General features: G+C 35.8%; 2 protein-coding genes across 5 annotated transcripts; both read left to right on the forward strand.

Moving 5' to 3' along the window:
* Nucleotides 1–85: 85 nt before the first annotated feature.
* Nucleotides 86–9,831, forward strand: LOC100818132 (coatomer subunit beta'-2). The gene is made up of 24 exons (XM_014779142.3): nt 86–266; nt 532–552; nt 726–787; nt 1,072–1,126; nt 2,121–2,157; nt 2,279–2,604; nt 2,716–2,847; nt 2,955–3,103; nt 3,520–3,588; nt 3,849–3,999; nt 4,093–4,158; nt 4,880–5,068; nt 5,442–5,582; nt 5,669–5,743; nt 5,895–6,071; nt 6,232–6,323; nt 6,402–6,518; nt 7,074–7,188; nt 7,329–7,400; nt 8,305–8,501; nt 8,610–8,703; nt 8,904–9,010; nt 9,138–9,270; nt 9,418–9,831. Exons 1-24 carry the CDS (start codon nt 264–266, stop codon nt 9,553–9,555), a joined length of 2,718 nt encoding a protein of 905 aa, XP_014634628.1. The 5' UTR covers nt 86–263; the 3' UTR covers nt 9,556–9,831.
* Nucleotides 9,832–10,990: 1,159 nt separating this feature from the next.
* LOC100792594 (protein MLN51 homolog) lies at nt 10,991–16,049 on the forward strand. Of its 4 annotated transcripts, none has more exons than XM_006585535.4 (12): nt 10,991–11,842; nt 12,343–12,445; nt 12,529–12,734; nt 12,818–13,596; nt 13,925–14,039; nt 14,341–14,454; nt 14,580–14,632; nt 14,716–14,761; nt 14,907–14,976; nt 15,058–15,135; nt 15,360–15,441; nt 15,706–16,049. In XM_006585535.4, exons 1-9 carry the CDS (start codon nt 11,337–11,339, stop codon nt 14,932–14,934), a joined length of 1,950 nt encoding a protein of 649 aa, XP_006585598.1. In that variant the 5' UTR covers nt 10,991–11,336; the 3' UTR covers nt 14,935–14,976; nt 15,058–15,135; nt 15,360–15,441; nt 15,706–16,049. The 4 variants fall into 4 exon arrangements, with proteins under 4 accessions (XP_006585598.1, XP_006585600.1, XP_006585599.1 ...); XM_006585537.4 differs by having other exon boundaries at nt 15,360–15,436; XM_006585536.4 differs by lacking the exon at nt 15,058–15,135.
* Nucleotides 16,050–17,015: the final 966 nt, after the last annotated feature.

Below are 17,015 nucleotides of genomic sequence, written 5' to 3' on the forward strand. Positions count from 1 at the left end.
AATTCATGTGTATGATTAGATCTACGCCGTCCATTACATCGTCTTCATTTCCCAGTGGCAATATCGTAAATCCGTGCCTTAACTGCAACGCAGCATTCCCCTTTGTTTCCCTTCGATCATCATCATATTTGCACTCTCAACTCTGCACTGCAAACCTCGTCACGTTCCTCTCTCTCTGAGCTCGATCTATCGGGCTCTTCGAATTCGGTTCCCGATTTCCGACCCATAAAAGCTAGCAAGTTCCTTCACTTCAATCTTCAGAAATGGTGAGCTTCCTCTCTTGTCTCTTGTTACGGATGCTTCACCGTTCTCCACAATCTTAGATCTGGACCGGACTCGCTTCGATTTGATGTTTTCTTGTTGCCTTCTATCCTATTCGAATTTCAATTGCTTGCGTATCTGTGACTTCAAGCGCGAGCCTCCTAATTTTGCTTTGTTAGTTCATGCAATTTTGGTTTCCGTGGGATCTAATGTGGAATTGTGCATTGACTCCTTTTTGTTTGTTTCTTTGTTGTTCGCTTGCTTTTGCAGCCTCTCAGACTCGAAATCAAGGTACTCTTCTTCTGTCATTTGATTTGAGGTTTATTTTGGTTTGGTTGCTGAGAATGGTTTGATTACCTTGTCAGCGAGATTTTATGTGATTTAGATTTCTCTGCCACCAAGCATGGCAGAGTTTTATAACTTTCTGGCTGCTCGAACTGATTGTTTTCGTAATATTTGAACAGCGAAAGCTTGCCCAAAGATCAGAGAGAGTAAAGTCTGTGGATCTACATCCAACAGAACCATGGTAATGCCTTATCCTTGGTTGTGCTTTGTGATTTTATCACTGGAATTATTTTAAGATATGAAACTAAATTTATAACCAGCTTTATAATTTGCTGCTCATTATAAGTTGGTATCTCTCAGTATGGCATCTATAAGGATAGTTTGTGAACATTTTTCACAAATGGTGGTTTGTTACATGGGAATACTGCTTACGTTATTCTTTTACTGTGGAGTTTAGAAAGATAATTAAATAGTAGATACTTGGACTTTTTGCTGAATCATGTGATGTTACCATCGTTAATGCAGGATTCTAGCAAGTTTGTACTCTGGAACTGTCTGTATCTGGAACTACCAATCTCAGGTATGTCAATTTTTATGAGTTGTATATTTTAATAAATATGTGCCACTGGATTGAGAAATGTAATGTTGAATTCATACATGTGTTGGCACTTGAGTCAGACACAGGTGTTTCTTGATGGATTACCAAACAAGCCACCTTTTGCATGGTGCCTATGTATAATGAGTCGCTAATCCACAAATAAGGAGACCTATTTATTGTGGCTTCCTTAAAATTCAAAGCTGCTGCATATTTTATTTCTTTGATGAAAAAACTGGTGTATGTCTCTATATTACTTGAAAGCAATGTTAAAAGATATTGGTGTTCTACTAAATATTAGAACTATATATCTTAAACTACTATATATATATTAAACTTTAGCAGTTTAGCATTAAAATCCCAACCAGGTTGATTTGCTTCCCCTTTAGCCTATCATTTCCCTCTCTGCACCAGGTCATAGACTATTTTAGATGAAATTCCATCCTTTTTGAATATCCTTGATGTCCTTACAGTTTTGTTACTTGTTAGTTGAGCTGTCTCTGATGAAGTGAGTGCTTTTGTAGATTTATTATCAGCATTGACTATGGGATTTTTGCCCCTCCTGTGTACCCCAAAAAAAAATGATAATCAAATAGCTTGGTAGAATTCAGTTTTTTTTTTGGGTGAAATAAAGGGGAAAACCCCCAGAAGAATTATACTCTTGTACATGGTTTTGTACATTCTGTATGTTGTATTTTGTTAGTTCTGCTAATATTAAATGAGGCATATCCTTCTTTTTTTATCATCACTTGGTTGCCTGGCCTCTCTAATATCATTCATAATTTCACAAGACTGTTACACATTCTATATGCAATGTATTTATAGATTTACGGATTGTTATTAAAATACAGCCTCTAACTATCCTGTTCATATATTTAGAATTTTCTCAAAACTTTCTTCGAATTGATATTCATCATTAATTTCTATGGAGATTTGAGTGTGTGCAATTAGATTGAATTATTTTATTATTTTATTTCAGACCATGGCCAAGTCTTTTGAGGTTACTGAGTTACCAGGTGGGTGGACGTTTTTTAGTCTATTTCATTGATCGTATATCTGCCTCTTGATTCATTTGCTTGATGTCATTTTCTTTCTTTATATATTTCATGGGGTCTCATATGCAGCATGATTTTGCAGTTAGGTCAGCCAAGTTTATTGCACGCAAACAGTGGGTTGTTGCAGGGGCAGATGATATGTTTATTCGTGTATATAATTACAACACAATGGATAAAGTTAAAGTATTTGAGGCACATACAGATTACATTAGGTGTGTGGCAGTTCATCCTACCCTTCCATATGTGTTGTCATCATCTGATGATATGCTCATAAAGCTTTGGGATTGGGAAAAGGGCTGGATCTGTACCCAGATATTTGAGGGACATTCTCATTATGTCATGCAAGTGACATTTAATCCTAAAGACACAAACACCTTTGCCAGTGCATCTCTTGATCGCACCATAAAGGTATATACATGTGTTCTTCTCGCTAGTTGTGTCCTGAATTTTCTTTGTTTATTTCCATACATCTATGATAAAAATTTAAAAGTAATGTATTAATGTTATCTTCAATTGCAGATTTGGAATCTTGGCTCTCCTGACCCCAATTTTACGTTGGATGCCCATCAAAAAGGAGTGAATTGTGTTGATTACTTTACAGGTGGTGACAAACCTTACCTGATAACTGGTTCTGATGATCACACTGCCAAGGTTTGTTTTCTATTTTCTGTTTTTTTCCTCTTCATCTTCCCTTTAATTTGGTTGCCTATATGTGTATATGGATAGGAATTATTATGCCAATAAAACCTTTGAAACAGGTATGGGACTATCAAACCAAAAGTTGTGTCCAGACTCTAGAAGGTCACACACACAATGTATCTGCTGTTTGCTTTCATCCTGAACTACCTATAATCATTACTGGCTCTGAGGATGGAACAGTGCGCATTTGGCATTCAACAACTTATAGGTAATTTTATGTTGCTCACAGATTATTGAGTTGAGAGTTTTATTTTTTCATATTTAATTTGGTGCATTGCTCTTGTCTTTTTGTCTCAATGTCATCACTCTTTTATAGAAACTTGAATAATTTGATTTCGGTTGACTTTTTCATCATAGAGAATGCTGTATTGTACCGGTATATCTTATTTTTCAAAAATTATGATATTTTTTTCCACTTGTTGCTTCTTCACCAATTTTTTTCAAAGACTTGTATGCCTAAATTTGATGTTCACTTGAGGATTAGGAAGACTGGATAATGATGCTTAATTCTTGTACTAATATATTTTTTCATAACATTTCTCCTTGAATTATTTTGAAATATATCTGAGATTATGGATATATCTGTCATTTTTAAATTTTTATGGTTGTGTAATATGCTTGCAGGCTTGAGAACACATTGAACTATAGTCTTGAAAGAGTTTGGGCTATTGGATACCTGAAGGGTTCACGTCGGTGAGTTTTGTTTTTGGATTAAATTGTGAAAGTAATTTTTGATATCTGTAGGCCATTGAATCATGATGAGTGGGACAATAGTGTCAAACTGCCAACTAATTAGCAAACTCTTTTTTCTCCTTATGTTTCATGTGATCTTGTTTGCTTTAATCTCTCCACCGATGCCGAATATTATTTACTTTTTCTTCTCTTGAAAAATCAGTGTTTCTCTTTTCACTCGTTCTTCATGACCTAAATTACTGAAACCTCTTTTTTTGCAGGGTCGTGATAGGCTATGATGAAGGTACTATTATGGTCAAACTTGGCCGAGAAGAACCTGTAGCCAGCATGGATAACAGTGGGAAAATAATTTGGGCTAAGCATAATGAAATTCAAACTGTCAATATAAGGAGTGTAGGAGCAGATGTGGAGGTATGGGCTCATTTTTACCCTTTTTGTCCGTGTAATATGTAAGCAAAAGTGGAAACTTGCTTTAGTGACACATGCAAGTATTATGTTTTTTAGATTGCTGATGGAGAAAGGTTACCATTGGCTGTTAAGGAGTTGGGCACCTGTGATCTCTATCCTCAAGTGAGTGAACATCCTTTTTCCGTAATATTAAGTCACATTCTTTTGCATTACTTCTCTATATTTTATCATTTATGCTCATATTATGTGATAGGGACTTAGGTATTATGGGGTGCCTAAGTCCCATATTGAGTAGTATGGGATGCTCAGTGGAGTATTTAAGTGCTTGGTTCACCCCCCCTTTCCCCTTTTTAATAGCTAGCTTGTAAGGGTGGGTTCCCCAAGTGTTTAGGTGCTTATCAATTGGTAATAGAGCTGATTGTCAATGTCTCGGACCCTATGGAGGGGTTGACCAAAAAGGCTGAGTGAAGTGTCATAGAGTATCAATCCTGGCTTCTTTATTGTTGTGATTCATGTCTTATACTTCCAATTTTTTTTAACCCTGATCAATTTTTTTATTGTCTTCATATTGTATTTGAATGCATAAATTTTGTCATCGGTTTTTATAGGATTAAATTGGTGATTCATGATCTTGTGCATGTAATCTGGATATAGATAGGTATTTATTTAAATAAATATAGGTTTTATTATGTAATGCTAGACATTGAAATTCAGATGTTAAGACAAGAACTATTTGGTATCTTGGAACTATTCTTTTGTCTTCAATCCATTTTCAAAGAACTGAGCTTTAAAATAATAATCTGCCCCTTAGTTTTAATTATTTCCACTTTTTTTTTTAAGCATGTTGACTGGTGTCTGACTTGTGATTTACTTTTATTCTCAGAGTCTAAGGCACAATCCAAATGGGAGGTTCGTTGTTGTTTGTGGAGATGGGGAATATATTATATACACTGCTTTGGCATGGAGAAATAGATCATTTGGTTCAGCACTGGAATTTGTTTGGTCTTCAGATGGGGAGTATGCTGTAAGAGAAAGTACATCGAAGGTTAAAATTTTCAGCAAAAATTTCCAGGTTGTGCTTCACTTTCAGTTACTCTTATCATTTTATACTTTGTCTTATGACGAAAGTGATGGTGACAACCTACAATTCTAAATAATTTGTTAAAAGGATAGGCAAGCTGGGTCCTGCCAATGATTTACTGTTATGAAAAGGACCACATAATAAAACTATGGTGTCATTTAATTTTCCTTGAGCTTTTCATTTGGCAAGGAACCGGAAAATGTGCTTCCGATGCTTGATAATAATAAGAGATTATATATTTTTATGTATATTGCATGACTTGGTTCTCAAAAATAACATTCTCTTATTGTTTTAGATGTCTGCCAAATGAAATAAGTTGTCTCTAGGGAAGTTTTAAATGGAAATGGAATTTTGTATATTTCAGGAAAAGAAGAGTATCCGACCAACTTTTTCAGCTGAGCGAATATTTGGCGGCACTGTATTGGCAATGTGCTCAAATGATTTCATCTGCTTTTACGATTGGGTTGAGTGTAGGTTGATTCGTCGTATTGATGTTAATGTTAAAGTAAGTGCTTGCATGAGGTGGCATCAGCTTTCTGCTTTTATTTCTTCTTACTGTTTCTTATTTTTGTTAAATTTTTCTTGTGTCAGAACCTGTACTGGGCTGATAGCGGTGATTTAGTGACGATTGCTAGTGATACATCATTCTATATCCTTAAGTACAATGTGAGGATTCTAAATACTTGACCCTTTTATTTTACACTTGTTGACTTTTTATGAAAAAGCATCGTTTTCCCCCCTATGTTTTTGGTTAAATGAATATCTGATGGCACTTACTAGTGAAGCACAGTAAACATTTTAACTTCCATTGTTGCAGCGTGATGTCGTTGCATCATATTTAGATAGTGGAAGCCCTGTAGATGAGCAAGGTGTTGAAGATGCCTTTGAGCTCCTTCATGAAATGAATGAACGTGTCAGGACAGGGATCTGGGTTGGGGATTGTTTTATCTACAACAATTCTTCTTGGAGGCTTAACTATTGTGTTGGTGGTGAGGTATTTACTCTTTTCCCTTTTAGATTCTAAAGAGCTCCATATTTATTTATTGAACTCTTTGTTATCATCTTTTCTTTGTGTTGATGAATTTCTTATATGTATATTTATTGAACTACAAGGATCATACAATTCCTGTTGATGCATTACATTATGAATTTAGGTTACTACAATGTTTCATTTGGACCGTCCTATGTACTTGTTGGGATATCTTGCCAGCCAAAGTAAGGTCTATTTGATGGACAAAGAATTCAAGTAAGTGGATCAATGGTTTGCATTATTCAAAATATCTCAATGCAGTAATCCTGATTATTTTTTAACTGTTTTACTCAGTGTTATGGGATACACGCTACTTTTAAGTTTGATTGAATACAAGACACTTGTCATGCGTGGTGATTTGGAAAGGGCCAATGAAATTCTACCATCAATTCCTAAAGAGCATCATAACAGGTAGTAGTTATTTTCTGTTATGTTGTTACGGAATGACCCTTACTTTCTTTATTTAGAAATTATGTTTGATATGTTTTGAGAAAGGCTTTTTTGTAAGGGTATGTGTTATAACAATATGGAAACTTACTTGCCAAAATAACAAAAATTCTATGTCAATAATTATCAAGGAAAGTTCTGGTCTTATCCCATGAGTGAAGCTATCAACCAGCTTATAAATGGAAGAGGATCATTTGTGGTTGAGTGGAGAATCTTTGACACTCACACAGTCATAAGTTTTTTGTTTGTTTATGAATGATACTTTGCTTCTTGGGTACTTTGATAATCCATTCTGGACTCGCCGTAGTCTTCTTGCTTGTTTGTAATTTATCTTTGCTTGGATGCTTTTATGAAGTTAATGTATAATTATATGAATATAATACATTTTTTCTGCTTGTGTCCTTGATTTAGAATATTTTTCTATCTGCATATGGTGTTTTCTTGGATTTCATTTTCAATGTTTGGTGCTCCGATGTCACATACATCCTAATTGCAATTCTTTACTTGTTTTTACACCAGTGTGGCTCATTTCCTGGAATCACGAGGGATGATAGAGGATGCTCTTGAAGTAGCTACCGACCCTGACTATAGGTTTGATCTAGCCATACAGCTTGGAAGATTAGAGGTTGCTAAGGTAAGTTCATATGTTCCTGCAAGGATATATTATTTTACTTGTGAAATTTAATAACACTGCTATTTAATTTTCTGCATTTCTAATTTGCACGAGTTTGATTTGAGTTTATATTGTGAGCAATGTTCATTGTTCTTTTGCAGGGTATTGCCACTGAAGTGCATAGTGAGTCCAAATGGAAGCAATTGGGAGAATTAGCCATGTCTACTGGAAAGGTGTTTTTCTCTATCAAATGAATCTTCATTTTCTGTGATTTCTTTAACATTTGGCCGAATTACATTTCTAAATATATTCATGTCCAAATCTATTTTATGAGTGTCCTGATGTACTGCTGAATATGACCATGCTTAAGAGGATTCAGAGATTTTAATAAGTGCCAAACTATGGAAAGCCCAAATACTCCAAAATTGGCAAAGTATTGATGTAGTACATTTATTTTACACCACACTAATGGTGAGCAGTTCTCAAATGTTAATCAATCTGTATTCCCCTTTTCTACCCTTTCATCCGAAATTAATTTGCTGCCTATAAAAATTAAACTATTTAAATATAACTATTATAACTGAATACTGTCTGTTTGGTAGAAGAAACAAACATTGTTGTGTGTGTCTAATGGGCTAATGGTTAAGGAGGGAATCCAAACCACTCCTTAAACTTTCAAAACCTGCAATTTTTTTTTTTGGGGGGGGGGCTTCTAAATGCCATACTGACCTTTGTAAATGGTCACTGATGATATCCTTAATTTTGTTCTTTTGCTGCCACCATGTAATAAGAAGATAAAGTTGGAAATTAAATTTGTATCCACTGCACTCCATTAGTCACTTTTGTGGCTGCCAAACAATGGTGAGTGGCTTTCTTCCATTACTTCATTAAAACTTCCCAAAATTGCAGTATTCCTTTCTACTCAATCCCATTATAAGCCATTCCGTTGTGAACACTCCATCCCATCCCCTTCAAAACTCCCAATCGTATTGGAGGCCTAAATGGTGATTCTGGTGCATGATTAGGATGTTGAATTTTTCTTTTATTCTTGTCACAATTAATAATGATTCTGGACACACTTGATGTTGATTGGTATAGGGTATCTCTTTTTTATCTCTTCATTATCTGTTCTTGCAGTTAGAAATGGCCGAAGAGTGTTTAAAACAAGCAATGGATTTGAGTGGGTTATTGCTGCTATATTCTTCTTTAGGAGATGCTGAAGGAATATCAAAACTTGCAACTCTTGCTAAAGAGCAAGGGAAGAATAATGTTGCATTCCTTTGCTTATTCATGTTGGGTAAACTTGAGGACTGCCTTCAACTTTTGGTAGAAAGGTATTATTCTACTGTTGTGATCTTTTATTAATGACATCACTGTACAGAGAGAGAAAGAGAGGGTTGATTAGAATGCAGTTTGATGTAGCTGAGTTATGCTTTTGGCAGCAATCGGATTCCAGAGGCTGCTTTAATGGCTCGATCCTATCTCCCAAGCAAGGTCTCAGAGATAGTGGCAATTTGGAGAAAAGATCTCAGTAAGGTAATGTTATATATATATATATATATATATATATAATTTAGCAACGGAATAGCCTGACATTTATGTTGTGCACATGATACTGTGGGTAGGAACTTCTGTTCTCATTCCATTGGCCTGCCCTGTCCTGGATTCTTATCATGCTACATATTGCATGTGAAATAAAAATATAAATTCTTATATTTATTTGTTAATATGCACAGGTTAATCCAAAAGCCGCCGAATCATTGGCTGATCCTGAGGAGTATCCTAATTTGTTTGATGATTGGCAAGTTGCACTTGCTGTTGAATCTAAAGCTACAGAAACAAGGTCAGTGGGGAAATGCATACTTTCTTTCAAGTATCTTGCAACTTTGATAATTTATGTAGTAGTGTTTTGTGTGCTAAACCTCTTCAACATATGTTCTTTACTAACTTATTTTGTTTGTTTATTATAGAGGCATTTACTCTCCTGCATCTGAGTATGTGAAACAGGCTGATAAATCACATATCACCCTTGTTGAAGCTTTCAGAAACATGCAGATAGAAGAAGGGGATCAGCCTCTTGAGAACGGGGACTCTAACCATGAGGTATACTAAATATAGGGTTAACACCGTACAAAAAGCATCAAAATTTTCTCCTAAAATAATGTTGTATCTTTTTGCTTCAACAGAAAGAATAATCTATAACCCCAGTGGTGGTGTTAAGAGTGTTATTTTTATGTCTTTTTGTCCCAGTTGACTGAACAAAATGGAGAAGAGCACTATACAGAGGAACAAAATGGAGAAGGAAGCCAAGAGGAGGCAGTTGTAGTGGATGCCGATTCTACTGATGGTGCAGTGCTCGTCAATGGTAACGAGGCCGATGAAGAGTAGGGTAAAAATAATGAAGGAGCCCCGTCAGCTGAGAAGCATTTGGATGGGGCCGTGTGAAAATTGAAGTTTTGTCTTCGGGTGGTTGTTTCTCAAGTGCCATTGCCATATCTAACTCCCATTTTGACAACTAGATGCTTTTACTATCATTGCTACTACGAGTCCTGGCAATTCTAGTTTTATTTTTTTTAGTGTATCATATACTTTACTACAACTAGGTTGTATATTTGGGAAATAGAGAGGAAATTATAAAAATTACGTCCATTTTCAGTAGTGAAATCAGTGACCAACTCTCAGAACTCATCACGTATTTTTCCATAATTTTGTACGGCAATTTGGCTTGGAATTTTGTAACATTTTGTTGCTTGAGCAATCGTGGTATAATTCTTGCAAAACGTTTCCTGTAAACTTGTTGTGTAAGATGAGGTTAAGATAATGAATTCTGGGATATATTTTATTTTCTATCTTAAACTTTCCAGAGGCTACTTATCACAGGTTTATCGCATGCAAGCAGTCCCCTTTCTGGAACTTTTGTTACGTAATTTTATCTACTATTCAATTTTAGTAACCATTTTAAATGGTGAATATCTCTTTCAAAAATATATTTACCATTTTAATTTTTTATTAGGTGGTTGAAACGTTCGTCTTCACTTAAATTTTCTACTTTGTTTACAATGTTTGCACATCACTTAACTGTATGCCACTCGGTTGCATTTGTATATTTTGATTTTGAAAGGTTAATATTTCTTTTTTTTAAGAAAAAAGGTTAATATTTCTAATTGATTAATTTAGTGTTTTTTAATAAATTAAATTGAATTTTATAGATGTTTTTGAACTTTGAAGATATGTGAGTTTTTACTATAATCCTTTTGGTACTTTAAGAGAGTATAAAAATCTTAGATGACCACTTCAAACTAGAGAATAGAGAAAACAATCCCTGATTTTCTCTTTTCTTATCTTGTTATATGTGGGTCAAATAGCTAACACTAATACCAAGTTATATACAAATCGATATATTTATAAAAATATTTAAAATATACATTTATATAAATTAAAATAATGTAAAAATGTGCAAATGCATAGTTATTTAAATATTTATTAATATATATTGCTATGAAATTTAAAAATAATTAATAAATACATTAAAAGATTATAATATTATAAAAAATATTATCAACTTAACATCCACGCCATATTATTACACAAGTTTATAGTTTATAAAATAGGAGGAGATTTTTTTTCAAATCATAATACAACTGATCTGATGAATTGTAAATTAGTCTTTTCAGTGATTCGATCACTCCAATTTTTTCAATATTGATCTTTATTTTATATTTTGATCTCACGTGCCAGAGGTTGACCGATCATGAGATTCCAAATCTCAAATAAAGGTAGAATTACCGAAATACCTTTGCAAAAAAAAAAAAAAAAAAAACCCAGATAATTCATCCTAACACTACTGTCTCCTATTTTAATTCCTCTCCTCTACGCTTTCACATAACACAGCGCAACGCAACCCCTTCCATCCCAATTAACTCTCTTTTTTCAATCGACTGAAGAAACTTCACATATTGGGTTTCGATTATTGAGGGGAAAATTCTGGTCTTGACTCTCGATTGGTTATTCGGTACCCCATAAACTACTTTTTCCTCTTTATGTCAGTTTTGGTGGTTGGGATTTGTTAAAATTTGTGTTTTTAAGGTTTCTGCTTTGTGGGGTTTCTGTTCGGAGAAGTCTAGGTTTTGGTCGGGGTTTATCGGGGGGTGTTTTTTTTTTTGGTATTGATGGCTAGCGCGGTTGTTGAAGAAAACAACAATGTTGAGTACGATAGTGACCCGGAAGAGGCAAAGAGACCGTTAACAATGCGGAGGCGTGAAGCCAGCGATGACGAAGAAGAAGCCGAAGCCGAAGGAGAAGAAGAAGTCACTCATAAGAGGCAAGATCATAAGGTAGAGGTTCCCTCTGATGATGTAGATGACGAAGGAGGTGTTGAAGACTATGATGATGATGATGTTGTTGTTGAAGAAGAAGAAGAGGAGGAGGAAGTGGAAGTTGAAGAAGAGGTGTACGAGAAAAAGGGTGGTGCAAGTGGTGGGGTTGAGGTTGATGTTGAAGGTTCAGTGGATGTGGTTAAGGAACCTGGTGATGATGATGTCAGACCCCCTTTAGAAGATTCTGTTGAGGACCATTCGGAGGAGAAAAAGGAGAACGAACCATTTGCGGTGCCCACAGCTGGAGCTTTTTACATGCACGATGACCGTTTTAGGGATAATGCTGGTGCCTGCCAAAGGTATCTGATGGTTTCCTTCATATTTTGCATTATTTCAAATTTAGCCGTGTGGAATATGTGCATACAATGTGATGATACATTGATTTTTGACATGGAATATCATAGTTGAGTTGGGTAGGACCATCGTGTGGATCAACTAGTCTAGTGTAGTCAGCTTAACCAGTAGTCTTGAGTTTGAGTCTTGAGGATGCAATTGCAACAAAAGGAGAACTTTGTCATCCATAGAGATCCTACCTGACTCAAGCAGAATTATTTTTCTATACAGATAAAATTGTAGAGTTTTGGACTTAGTCATGGAATGCAATGTCTTTTCTCAATTGATACACTGTTAGCATATACTCTCAAGTCTCAACCAATTAGGAATCACCTTAGATGTGATTTTTAAATTAATTATTACAAAATTTGACAATTTTACTATACATGGCAATTCATGATTGGATGATAGTGTAAATACTGTCAGTGGGTTTTAATTGAATTCTTTTTTTTTTAATGCCTCTTAGGCAGATACATGGGGGAAGGAGTCTGTGGGAGGCCAAAGACAACAGGAAATGGGGACATGATAAATATGAGGAAATTACTTTGCACGAAAAGCATTATGAAGAGGTGATAATCTTTAAAGTGTTGTGTGGTCAAGCATTCTTGTTTGTTCAATTGTCATTTTTCTGACACTCTTGTCTAAAATTTAGAGGAGGCCTTCTAAGGGTAATTATCGCAGCCGAGGTAAAAGTCGAGGCAATTATCACGGAGGACATGTTCGAGGAAACAGGACAGGATATAATGACAGTAGCAATCAAAATCAGGTGCCTAAGAGGGTTGTGAGAGGGAGAGGCCCCCAAAAGTATGAACGTACCAATAAAAGCAATGCGGCATCTTCCCAAGTGCAAAATAAACAGTAAGTACAGGCTTCATTTTTTAAAATTTGCTGGGCACATGATATAATGTCAAGACTTTCTGACAAGTATTTTGTTTTGATAGTTCGGGGAGGACTTCCACACATGCTGCCAAGGCAGAATCTGGCCCTGTGCCTGCTAAAAATCAAGTGGTTGCTTCAAATTTGAACTCAGCATCCCTGCCATTTTACCCTTCAGGCTCTTCCAACAAAGATAATAATTTGGCACAAAGAAGGGAGGTGCAAACAGGTGGCAGTAGCAGGAACATTAGTCCTGTTGTTGTGGATGAGGGTTTTCCAGTTCAACAAAACAATGCACAGCTTCGGGGAAAGAATGTTGTTGATTCCATTAGCATGGCAAAGTTGTATATTGATGAATCCATCCCTCCTCCATCTGTTGGAAAGCCTGGATATTCTGCAGTCAGTGCTTCTCAATCTCCTCATCTCAGGGCTTCTGGGACTGGGAGGGGTGTATCAATCCCAGTACAGACGAATTATCAGCGTGCTCACTCACTGAATAAAGTTTCTCCATCTCAATTCCAGGCTATTCAGACAAGTTCTGCACCAGGGTGGAATTCAACTTCTGTGCAAGCTACTGCCCCACAGTTGGGCAATAGGCCTGGCAGTGGGTCTCAATCATCATCTCCCCCCAGAACATCCACGCCAGTGAATTCACATGATTCTGGAGAAATGGATTCAGCATCAGAATCAGGTAAAGCCAAAGGTGCTTCGGTTGGGAAGGGAAGGGGAGGTTCCCAAGGTGCAGGAAGGGGCTCTTTCGTTTATGGTGGGGCACAGGTAATGGGCACCACTGGAAATGTGGCTGTTAGTCATGGAGATCCAAACTTCCCAGCCTTCTTGCCAGGTTTGTACCTACATTGCTGACTTAATGGAAATTTTAGATCCAATCTGCCTATTAGTTATTACTTATTAGAACTCTGATGTTGGAATGTATTTCTCATGCTGTGGAAGTTGTTGTAAGTTGTAGCAGTGTCCTGTGAAAAATTAAGTAACTATATTATTTAATGTCAAGATGCATACTTTGACCATGTAAGCTCTAGTATTAACACTCATTTTGATTTCTGTTTGTAGTCCTTTTAAAACAATACTCGGCAGTTATTATTTTCATTTAATTTGTTTATCTTGTTAATGATTTTTTTTCCTAATTCTGATTGGGTTTTGGTGGAATGCAGTCATGCAATTTGGGGGCCAGCATCCTGGTGGTATGGGAGTTCCTGCTGTTGGCATGGCATTCCCTGGATACGTTGGTCAGCCTCAACTTGGTTTGGGAAAGTCTGAAATGACATGGTATGGATATAATTTCCGAATTTAGAGTGTGTTGGACTATTGGGTAATGTTTGAGGAATGGGCAATTCACATGTTTTAGCCTTTGTGATGGTCTTAATCAGTCTCTCTACATTTCTATAAGAACGGCCAATATCAATGACAACAAATCATGATAACAGTGATATTTTGGAAGGGATCATGCAAGGATGTCTTGTTTTAATTAGTTTTTTTTACTTAAAAAGAAAAACTCTTTGATTCCTTTTTGTTACTTTTGTACCTTTTGTATTAGAACCCATTATAATTTCATCCTACTTCGGTTTAGGCTACCAGTGTTGGCTGGTCCTGCAGGAGCTTTAGGGGCTACATACCCATTCCTTCCTGTTGATGGTGCAAGCAGTCGACAATCTGGACAGGCCTCTGCAATGGGTACTTCAAGGTTTGCCAAGTTTTACAGCATTGGGATATGTTCATATTATTTACCACCATTTCCTTTTCAATGTTGTTGTATCCTATTGCTAGGTTCTTGATTTCTTTTTTTCTTTTGTTACTGAACCTCTGCAGCAAGGAACATAATGATAAAGCTAATAATGAATTGAAGCCACCTCAGAGATCTGGTAAAAATTGACATTCCATTTCCTTTTATTATCCATTGCCCTTGATGACTGACATTATCATTTTGTGATTTGTCTGTCTGTAGAGCTTGCAAGTGATGAGTTTGGACAGCGGCAGAATAAACCCCGAAGGCAAGTTGGATTGCAAAATCACCATTGATAGTTTTCAAGTATTATTTTATTTGAGTGAAGATGGGAATGCACATCTTGGTTATAGTATGGCACAATTGTGTATTAGATATATAATTTCAATGAATGTTGGTTATGCTCTTTGCAGATATTCAGAGATGAATTTTGGTCAGTGAATAGGGTGCAGCTTGTTTGAAATTTGAAATAAGCAGATGAAGGTTTGTTAGTTCTTAATTAATGTCTTTATTATTGTTGTTGTTGTTGCTTCAAATTTGAGTTTTGGTAATTTTGTTATACAGGCCTTTCTCCTGGCCCTTTGTTCTCTAGCTTTTGATCTGGAGCACTTTGGGCTACAATAAGTTTTCAGATTTTTTTAGGTAACTTGTAGCTACTGAACTTGTGTTCTTTTTTTAGAACCTGCTTCGGCTTTTTGTTTGCCCATCTTCCTTTGGGTTTTGAATAGCAGAAAGGAATTTTTAAATAAAGTTGAAGGGTTTTCCGTGGACCTTTTTTGTTGGGTTCAACAAAACATTAGTGTGGTTTTCCCTGGACTCACTCATCTGTTTCATTTTTCTCCCCCTTCCTCTTTTCATCATTGCAGTTATATAATGCCTGCTCTTGCTGTTCACCATAGTACAAGTTATTGCAGCTTGATGGGTGGTAGTTGCTTGTTTAATTGTACGGTACGAACTAGTTATTACTACTATATAGTTACTTTGTAGATTTGACTCTTCTAAAGTGAGCAATTCACTTTAGAGAACAATAAGCAATCTCAGTTGTCGATATTATGTGCACATGCATATTGAAATATCGAGTTTTATTTTCATTAACGATTGAAATTACTTACTTATCCTCTGAAGTGAATCTCATTTTTGAGGCGCTAAATTTCTTGTTCCTCGGTACCCTTGTAATCAAGAAAACACCGACAATTTCTGGCTTCTTTCCAGGTTTTTCTAGTGAAGCACAGGCAGGCTTCTCTAGAACTACGGATATAGAAAAAGGCCATAGTTATTATTGTGCAGCAGCTGATTGCATCGTGGGTGAAAGAAAAGTTTCTCATGTAAAGGGTTTTGTTATGCATCTGGTTTGACTATGTGCTTATATCAAATCTATAAGCATATGAGACATTTTTAATGTATTGTTCCTTTTTTCTTTTTTGTTCAATTATTTTAGCTAAACGGTTCTATTTCCAAATTTGTACACCTATTGTGACTTGAAAGACTATAGTTAGCTATCATACTATCTACAGTTCTCCTGCATTATCATACAATTATCATTTCTATTGCCTCAAGACTATTTGATTTTGTTGCTACTTCTGTATCTATATATTTTGATCCTACCTATAGTGGTTATTACCCGTGAAAGTGGCTTTCAGTAGTTGTTTGGATGAAAAATGAAAGACTGAGGAAATAAGGGGAAAATAAATAGGTACAAGAAATGACAAGTTGTGATGTGAACCTGAGTAGGAGCGGATCGCTTGATACAGGTTACGAAGATTTGGATGACGCCACTTCCGGTGAAGGAAGATAAGTCATGATAGACGTCACTTCCAGTGAAGGAAGATAAGTCTGGGTAGACGCCACTTCCGGTTAAGGAAGATAAGTCTGGGTAGACGCCACTTCCAATGAAGGAAGATAAGTCTGGGTAGACGCCACAAGGATTACCTTGATAAGTCTGATAATTGGTTCAACAAGGAACCCGGAGATAAACTCTCACCAAATTTTATGAAAATGCCAAAAGTTTCTTTTTATTGAAAATAAAACCCAATACTTATAGTGTATCTGAACAAAAAGATAAAAATAGACATGGGCCTTCTAAACAGTTTGGGCCAAAATTACAATAAAAATAAATTATAACTAAAAACTTATTTAACTTGGGCCTTCAAATTAGTTTGGGCCTTCAGCAACATTAATTGTCTTGATAGTGCCTCTGCCTCTGGGCCTTCATCTTTCTCCACTTGGGCCTTCATCCTTCTCCACTTAGGTCTTCGTCCTTCTCCACTTGGGCCTTTAGCCTGTATTTGGTCAGTTTCATGATTCTCATCAAGTTGAGCAGGAAAGATGTTTTTTTCTGAATGAGTAGAAATAAAACTTTTTATTGTTAATAAAGATAAGTTGAAATGAGTGAAAAATGTTAACTTTTTTATATTAATAAAAAAGTAGACTTAGTAAAATTTAACTTTACAAAATTATCTTTTATTTTTAAATTTTTTTGTTATAAGGTTTAGTTTTTATAAAAATAAAAACTAAAACAAGAA

Source organism: Glycine max, chromosome 8 (assembly GCF_000004515.6).
Source record: "Glycine max cultivar Williams 82 chromosome 8, Glycine_max_v4.0, whole genome shotgun sequence".
NCBI classification, from domain to species: domain Eukaryota; kingdom Viridiplantae; phylum Streptophyta; class Magnoliopsida; order Fabales; family Fabaceae; genus Glycine; species Glycine max.

Excerpts from the sequence above, each read along its gene's own strand:
- LOC100818132 (XM_014779142.3), top strand. Across the intron at positions 2,158-2,278 it reads TGAGGTTACTGAGTTACCAG|TTAGGTCAGCCAAGTTTATT; the intron begins GTGGGTGGACGT and ends ATGATTTTGCAG. Across the intron at positions 3,104-3,519 it reads TGGCATTCAACAACTTATAG|GCTTGAGAACACATTGAACT; the intron begins GTAATTTTATGT and ends ATATGCTTGCAG.
- LOC100792594 (XM_006585535.4), top strand. The coding sequence starts at position 11,337 with ATGGCTAGCGCGGTTGTTGAAGAAAACAACAATGTTGAGTACGATAGT. Across the intron at positions 13,597-13,924 it reads CTTCCCAGCCTTCTTGCCAG|TCATGCAATTTGGGGGCCAG; the intron begins GTTTGTACCTAC and ends GGTGGAATGCAG. Across the intron at positions 14,455-14,579 it reads TCTGCAATGGGTACTTCAAG|CAAGGAACATAATGATAAAG; the intron begins GTTTGCCAAGTT and ends GAACCTCTGCAG.